General features: G+C 40.0%; 1 protein-coding gene across 1 annotated transcript; it reads right to left on the bottom strand.

The window, feature by feature from the left end:
- Positions 1 to 1,253: 1,253 nt before the first annotated feature.
- Positions 1,254 to 8,487, bottom strand: ESM1 (endothelial cell specific molecule 1). The gene is made up of 3 exons (XM_003782773.3): positions 8,060 to 8,487; positions 4,863 to 5,015; positions 1,254 to 1,739 (listed from the first exon to the last, which is right to left on the bottom strand). The coding sequence occupies exons 1-3, from the start codon at positions 8,358 to 8,360 to the stop codon at positions 1,639 to 1,641; spliced, it is 555 nt and encodes a 184-aa protein (XP_003782821.2). The 5' UTR covers positions 8,361 to 8,487; the 3' UTR covers positions 1,254 to 1,638.
- Positions 8,488 to 8,829: the final 342 nt, after the last annotated feature.

The raw sequence follows: 8,829 nt of genomic DNA, 5'->3' as shown, positions 1-8,829 counted from the left end.
TTTTGTTTTGTTTTGTTTTTTTGCCCGAGGTTGGGTTTGAACCCGCCACCTCTGGTATCTGGGGCTGGTGCCCTACTCCTTGAGCCACAGGCACCACCCTAAAATAACTTTTAACAATTTAACAAAATCATAAATCAACATAGAGCAGCTGTGTTTTGTTCGTTTTTTATTGAACAATAATAAACTTGTCCATTTAAAATAAAACCCAACAGCTTATTTCGCTTACATTCAAAGACCTTCCCACACACATTCACAACTCTGTTGGCAAACCCCACGAATAAAATGTAGGTAAAGAATGAAACAATCCTTAAATAAGTTCCTTACTCCAAATAAAATATTTCTCTAAATATTTCCTAATAGCATCTAATACAATAGTCCTGTTTGTGCCAAGATTCCCCCCAGTTGCTTGAGCTCAAGAGTGTATTGGGGCTCCTAGTTCCACGTATTAACCAAGTTTAAAAGAAAAAAATATGAACATTAACTGTATTTTAAAGTTGACATGTTTCCTGCTGAAAATTGATTCTTCTCTTCCAAACTTCCTAGAAAATTATTTCATACATTAAATTTAAAATTAATTTAAGTCATAGCATTCACTTTTAAATAAATTCCTCTGTTGCTCACTTTTTGACATTTTATACATCCAGAGTAAATACACTTTTGTAGGTTTCTCTTGTGCTTATTACTGTTAATATTATTATAGTTATTGGTAATAAATTTGCCATGCCTCAGATGTATGAAAATCTCATAGAGTCAAAACCTTTAACCATTTTAAACAAACGGTAGTAGGTTCATTTCCTCAATAGGATGATAAATACGGGTTTGGAGGAGGACTTGTACTAACATTTGTTTATAAAAATATATAATATTTACCTTCACACCTATACAACCCCCCCCCCCCGCCCCCAGTGGGCAAAACACGTCCTAGCTCTGTGTCTAAGTGGCATTCTTTAAAACTATTTATGGAAGTGTATGTTTGCCCTCTGTCCCAGACCATCCTTCTGATGCAGGTAACCTGGGAACTACATCAGCAGCCCCTTGAAATCGACCTCAATTCAGGACTGTTACTCAAACTCCCACATGCTTCGAACAGCTCACTTCCCTCAGGGGTTTTCTGGTTGTTTTGTTTGGACTTTTCCAAAAGCAACAAAACAAAACAACCACAATTAAATTCTACTGATCTACTGACGTTACCACAAGGAAGAACTAAATATCATACTCCCCATCCCACCCCATCCCCACCTTCTCCTGCTTTGAATACCTCCTCCACCGGCTATCCCAACATTAAAGTATGTCCCAGACCCCGTGGGCCCACTGTGGGCTTCATTTTTAATTAGCTTTCCCTTTGGCTGAACTGTCTCCACGTAAGATCATCTAAATGGCATTTTCAGTTCTTCAGTGTTACTATACACACATTTAGCAAATCTATATGCATACAAATATTTAACAAATATCTAAAAGTGTTCAGTCATACGCACTTCATGGATTGTAAGTAGCTACTTTTTATTTTCCCGGATCACCATGAATCACACTTAGTCTCCAAAAGTTACAAAGTCCATATGCGATGACAGTTTCTAAAATGTTGGCTGCGTGTTGAACAATCACTAAAATAGAGCTGTCTCTTGGAAATCGCACCCAGGATCAGCGTGGATTTAACCATCTCTGGAGGGGAGACCTGGCGGCATTCTCTTTCACAAGTTCCTCTCTCACAGCATTGCCATCTCCAGAAGCCATGTCATGCTCTGAAATGAGAAAGAACACAAGTCATGTCCAAATGTTCATAACCCAAAGATCGAGCACAGTTTTGTTTCATTTTACACGGAGTTTACTATAAAATCTTTAATAGATTCAAGATTCTATGCTAACTATTTTCACTGCTCTCTATCAATTAGCACCTCCATCTACGATAGCACCCCCTGAATTATTTCTCTTCAGAAACCTGTCATCACCAAACATCATCTTCTACATGCACTTGTCCCTTTTTTTCCGTATTATCTCACTCCACTACCAAAATTCCAGTGGGGACTTAATTTTGTTCGCTGCCATAGTGCTAGCACTTACAAGAGTGCCTGGCACATAGTAGGCACTTACTAAATACTGTGGAATGACAGTATTCTAAATGCTATAAGAATAGGTCTGTAAGTAAGATTTTTATACAAACTGATGTGGAGAAGAGATTAATTTTTGCTGGCACTCCAGAAGGCAGATGGCAAACCAAAGGGTAGAACTTTGATCATTCTCATCTACAAACAAGAAGAGTTTGTAACATTTAGAACTTTGTAAAGTGAGATTTTCCCCCTCTGAGGTAGTACGGTGAGCTTCCTTGGCAGTGCACATCGGAAATAAAATGCCGTGAGAAGATGAGTATGGCCTGGCAGACAAACACGTGTAAATCTGTGGAACATTCTAGATCTTACTCCCCCCCACCCCAACAATCCTTCAAAAAAAAGCTATTTGTGAATTCTCAACTTGGAAATCTCACTAATAAAGAACAAAGGAACAGCAGCACAAAAAGAACAAGATGTTGACCCATGAGGACAGGAGGCACCCTGGCTGAGAGTACTGCAGCCAGCAGGTGGAAAGGCAGAGAAGGCAGCTCCGTGCAGTGAGGGTGTGAAGGAGACCCCTGAGGTCTCCGGCCTCCAGCCCTTTAACCTGCTATAAACTCATGCCCGTGACCCTGGGTGTCTCATGTAACAATGCACACTGAGCTGGAGTCCTGGGCAGCCTTTCCAAAAAGTCCTTAGGATATTCTGCTCTCCAGCCTGAACCTAAGGTTTACCAAGATCACACTAATTATCATCTTGGGCTACACCATTAGCTGATGAAAAGAAATAGCCTAGCTCAGAAAAGGGAGAAAACCAACTGCTTTTCCCAAAAATTTCTGATAAGAATCTCAACACATAATTCTGATATGGAAATATTTTTGTGTAACCTATAACATCATGTCCTCCCCATAACACATCTGTTTCCAAGGCATCTATATAGTAGTCAAGAAGTCTGCAGAAGAGCTCTCTCAGCCTCCCCAGACACTCCGTCCCAAACATCAACAGAGACTCACAGCAGATTCAATTCTCCCTTGGTGGGAAAGCTTTCAGTACAAACTTAAATGAGTGAAGAAGGATGCAAAAGCTGTTCTTTCACAGTTCTCTTTAGGCTGTGGTTTTAAGAAGGCAAAATAAAACAGAAGAAACCGCAAGTGTTTGAGGGAGCCTCACTGTACGGAGACAATAGCTCTCGACCCTGTGCTGAAACCACTCTAATCATCTGAAAAATGTCTATGTCTCAGAAATCAGATTCGTGGCTGCTAGGGGATGGGGGTAACTGCGAGGGATATTGGGGTTTTATTTGGGGCTGCTGAAAATATTCTGAAACTAGATAGAGGTGGTGGTAATACAACATAGTGAACGTACTAAATGCCATAGACTTGTTCACCTTAAAATGGCTAATTTTATGTTATGTGAATTTCACTTCGATAGAGAAAATTAGGTCTTAAGATCTAATTTTTGCTTTAAAAGAAAATAAGGAGAAGTCATAGTATGTAAAACGGTAATAATGTCTCAATTTTAAGGTCAAATATTCACAAAGATAGTCACTTTGGGGCCCAGCCATACTTACAGCTAACAATTCACGTTAAAGCACCGTGTTTCTCCCTCATTTTAAGGCACTTAGTTGCACCTACATGCAAGAAGGAGGTAAAGCTGAAAAAATTAACACGTTTGCCAAGTAGTTCACATCTGAATTAATGTGAAGTACAAAGGACCAGAAATAGAAACTAAATAAAATGGATTTGGATTCTTCACCATTTATATCAGGTGTGGGGAATGTAGGGTTCGTTGATACTAATAGCTGTGGCCCCATGTTGAATTTTCATTTATCTTTTTAATTTTTCATTTAATTTTTAATTGACAATACTGATATAAATTTGTGGCACAATGTGATGTCTTGATACATGTTTCTACTGTGGTAGGAGTAAACTACACTAACCCATCCGTCACATCACGTACTTACATTTTCATGATAAGAACATTTAAAATTTACTCTTTTAGCAATTTTGAACTGTATAATAAATGTTGTCATGGATTATCATCACCGTCCTGTGCAATGGAGATACAAGCCTTAGTGATACATTTTGTTTTAAATGAGATACTTTCAACTGAATGGCAGTGTATTATATCGGTCATTTATTCAACGAGACAACCAACTATGCGCACAGCACCACCTGATAGGGTTGTGCATTCTTCACATTCTAACAACCTGTGTAAAAAATACCCACGGACCGCCAAGGAGCATGTGAGTATTACTACAATTCCATTCATTTCCCAAAAGTCAGTCACAGATACTATTTCTTATCCTCTCCAAAATCCAGAAAAACAGATGTTTGAAATTGTTCCATTTAAATGCTTACATTGGGTTAAAAAAGAAAGCAAGAAACATCCTCTATTTTCTGTCTTGGCTCTTAAAGCTTATCTAATAAATTCCTCACAGTACTTCTCTATGTGAAATTGGGAGAGAAATAGTTTTGTCTGGCAAATATATAAAACAGATCACTAAAGAATTTAAAGAATTTTGTATATCTCAGGTATTTTTATTACAGATTTTGTAGCCCATCGTATTTACTGTCTCTATACACTAAGGAAGCTTTCTGAGAAATTATAGACAATTCTCAAAACTATTAATGGGATTTTTTTTAGAAAACAGCAACAGAATCAAACTCAGCTACCACCCACCTTGCCCGTGAGTAAGATAAAGGAAAAAAAGATCCAGTCCAATCACCATCTTATCCTACTGATTGGTATTTTTTAAGTCATTCAAACTGAAAAGGAGACGATTATTTCGATGTTTATACTAGAATCAAGTCTTACCTGTGTGAGAGACAAATCTCCTGTTGGAAGACTTGGGTACTGAATATTGGAAGAAAGGGAATTTCAGACATTTCCCCGTGCCCCTGTCACAGATGCCCGACTGGCAGTTGCAGGTCTCTCTACATTCCATCCCAAAGGTGCCGTAGGGGCAGTCTGAGGACAAAGAAAGGGTTTCGAGAGGGAGTTGTCAGTGAGCACACGCCCCTCCCCCCAACAGCCCCTCTCAAACCAACCTCATGAATCTAGACTGTAAAACGAAACCCAATCCTCAGAAACCCAGGCTCTGCAAGTTGACACTTTGAGTAGTAAATATGAAATCACACATGAAGACCAGGTAACGGATGCCTGGGGGTTAGCGGCAGGATGTAAAGTTTAGAGGAAGACGGCTACACGTAGCCGGTCTCCTTGGACCAGTCTTCGTTCTGCTAAATTCCTGCTTAGAAACTGACAGGTCCTCACAGGTCACCTCCACGGCAGCTTGGTAACGGTGGGATATTGGAAGGACATACTACGTATGTCTGCATCAGCTCCTCAAAGAGGTTAAAAGGTGTGATCTATGTTTAAGCCCACTGTATTCACAGATAATTTACTGTTTTAAATGTACAGGAAAAGGCTTCAAACTAGCCAGAGCTAAGAGAGCTGTTATCTCAGCTCACCAGGAAGTGATCAATCCTCAATCTGCCCCCAACTCTTATCAAGTTCCTTTTCTGCCAAAACAGCAGGACAACTTACCTTACTAACCCCCTCAGTTGTTCAGAGGGTTCACTAGGAAAATCCTCTACAAAGCTAAGATATAAAATGCAAATGAACAAGAAAACCGAGGGTTTATATGCCCGAGTTTCTATACCTACCAAGAACTAGAAGTTTTAGAGCTTCAGTGTTTTACATTTAGGCGAAAAGACACTAACTATATTGAGATCAGAGGACAAAATCATCTATTTAAAATGCATTGCTTTTACAACATAAACAGTATCTCAAAATAGATTAACCAGTCTTTAAAAGCAAACTGCATAGACATAGAATATTTATTCTCTTGGCATGAAAAGGTCCTTGTAAATGTACAATCACATATGAGTAAAGAAACAAGCTGCAAGGCGTCTGAGTCTTCACCATTCTAATATTACACTGAATGATTAAGTAAGTCATCAATAAAATGAATTTCTAAACAAGACTTAAGATTTTTCTTTTCGGTGTTCTCTAACACTATTCTCTCTGCTGGGAAGAAGAGTCCACAAAAGGACCCTTTAAAAGCCTCTAGAAGAAAATCTCTCAGGATTGGGATTTGACTGTGTCTGCAGTGATCCTGAAAACTCAAACTTGAGCTAAATTCCCAGGGGTCCTTCTCTTATATCCCCGGAGGTACTAAATCATGCTGGGTACAGAGCAAGTGTTCATTAAATGTGTGTTGGCTGGCTGATTATTGTCTGTGAAACACAATGACCAACATTTGAATATTTAAGAAAACATCTGGATATGCAGCTGGAGTATACAGTTTTCATGAGACTGAAAAAGCTAAAGGAGCAAGTTTGATTGTAGCAAAACATTATATCTCTGTGGAGAGTTCCTAAGGCTCACACAGTCTCATCAGAGAGGAAAATGGTTGAAACTAGACTCATCAGCACTCTGAAGGATGCTGAACAGAGCAATCTGAAATGTCTTTTAGAAAATATATCTCAGTCATAGGCACCTTGATCATGCAGCATGCTACCAGAGCGCTGAGGACTCCAGATGCCTCCCAGTTTCTTTGACCACATGTAATTACACAACTACAGTCACATTTACAAAAGCATTTTTATGCCAAGAGAAAAAGCAACCCACTGCATACACTTGCCATATTATGACTGTGCTAACCACTTCCTCCTCAATTTCTTTATTTTCTATTGATTCCCAATTTCTTTATGTGAAGTGCTATTTTCTTGATGGATGAGCCATATGATTTATAAAAAATACAAATCCGATTCAGTCGAAAGAAATATATGTATATATGTTCACCAAAGAAAATGTTTCCTCAATATCCTATCCCTTATTTGGTTATAAACAGAAACTAAGCAAGAAATCAAATTCTCCTATTACTTCAAGAATTTATTTTCTAACCTTTTGTATATTTGCTGATTAAAAGATGATTAATATATACAGTATTTGTCTAAAAGGTAGGAGAATTGATGAGATTAGCTCAATAATGGGCAACTATCATTCCCTGTTAATACATAAAACATAAGAATTATTTAGAAATTTCCCAGTTCATTTTATGATTATTTTGAAGGCTTCTTTGTATTATGAAATTGATGAATGGCATAATATTATGTGTTGCATCTTAATGTTAGCTGTTAATGATGAGATCGTGAGATATCTCTATCTAGAATATTTTAAAATCGCCATTCTTTTGATTCAAAACACTATTAAAGTGTTAACCATTATAAAATACAGTACAAAGTTTAAGATAAAGTCTACTAATATTTAACTATATTATTTAGCTATATCAACTTGATGAAGTTTTTCTTCTGTAAGATGGCCAACCTCATTCTTTACAGACTCCCAATTTATATTTTTCTTTACTGTTAATTTTACTTATCTTACACCAGCTGCTATTTTTCTAAATGACCAAAACCTTTATAAAGCTAAAGCCAGATGAGGCTTGTTTTATACTTCAAGAGACCCTCTTTTAAGAACGTGAACTGTTTTGGTAGATGACTTAAGCCCACACTATTCCATAAAGTCCATTAGTGTCCATCAGAAATAATTGACCTTGAGAAAAGCCCTCTGTCCTTGGACCCTTTCAAGATCAAAGAATCACTAAATCCAGGGTCTAAAAACTATTCCAAGAGGTTATCTAGCGGAGACCTCTGTAATCACTGCCTTGCAGAGGAGAGAGCACCTAACCCACCCACGATGGATTATTTGTCAAGTGAAGTTTCTAAAGTTTTCCAGAAAAGTGGTAAAACAATTTTCCACTGCAACTTTCTTTCTGATCTGTCCTAAACTTAATGACTGAGATGCTGCTTTTCTCTCTGTGCCTTTCTGCACTGGTCCCAGTTGCCCTTCTCTGTATACCTAGGACACCACCTGTCGGGGGCCTTGTCAAGGACCCACCTGCCCTTTCCCTCTGGGCCTTGAGCAGCAAAGCCACCTCACCTCCTAAGCTGCCTGACAGCTCTCAGCGTCTCCTGGGAGGGGAGAAACGAGAAGTCGCTCTTTACCTTTGCAGATACCAAATTCGTCACCAAAATCATCCTCCTCGCTGTAAAACTGACACCTGAGCCCCGGGCCACACTTGACGCCATCCATGCCTGAGACCGTGCGGTAGCAGGTTTCTCCCAGCCCCGCAGCGCACACCCGGCAGCAGCCGCAGTCGTCCAGCACTGTCCTCTTGCAACGCAAGCTGCTTTTGCACTCATTGCGGTCACAGTGTTCAGGGCAGTCCACCGCATACTTGGTGCTCCCGGCCGCCGCCAGGTGCGCAGGGACGAGCAGCGTGGTCAGCAGCAAGAGGCCCCTCATGTTCCCCAGCTGGCCTGGGCTCGGCTCCCACGTCGTGGTCTCTGCTGGCGGGGAGCAGCCGTCCAAACTGGTAGCTGAGCCTCTGCCTACACGTTTATGAGTTTTATACACTGGGTTGCCTGCATGCTTCCCCGTCATCAATTTCCTCAACCCAGCAGCAGCGCTGTCCTCCTGCCAGGCTCTCTTGTTTTAGTTTATGAAATCCAGGATGAAGGCTGGATTAACATGCTGCTGCCATCCAGGAATTGAAAGGCCCAAGCTGATGTCATCTGTTATGTTTAGATGGTTGTTTTGCATGAGGACTGAAAAACTCACTCACATCCGTCTCAGGGGCTCAAGGACGTCTGTGAAGGAGGAATAAAGAAGGTCGCACAGCCTCCTCCTCAGGAATTGTTCTAACACCGGTGTGTCACTTGGGGTGCAGCTTTGTCTCAGAGCCTGTGTAGTCAGGAAGAAAATGATATCGACA

Source organism: Otolemur garnettii, unplaced genomic scaffold (assembly GCF_000181295.1).
Source record: "Otolemur garnettii isolate 467f Iridium unplaced genomic scaffold, OtoGar3 scaffold00005, whole genome shotgun sequence".
In the NCBI taxonomy this organism is placed as follows: Eukaryota; Metazoa; Chordata; class Mammalia; order Primates; family Galagidae; genus Otolemur; species Otolemur garnettii.
This window is presented reverse-complemented; position numbering and strand designations above follow the sequence as displayed.

Bases quoted from the DNA above. Each gene is read 5' to 3' on its own strand.
- ESM1 (XM_003782773.3), bottom strand. From the start codon at position 8,360: ATGAGGGGCCTCTTGCTGCTGACCACGCTGCTCGTCCCTGCGCACCTG. The intron at 5,016-8,059 runs GTAAAGAGCGAC...CTTTGTCCTCAG, and splicing joins CGAATTTGGTATCTGCAAAG to ACTGCCCCTACGGCACCTTT. The intron at 1,740-4,862 runs GTAAGACTTGAT...TTCTCATTTCAG, and splicing joins GAGATTTGTCTCTCACACAG to AGCATGACATGGCTTCTGGA.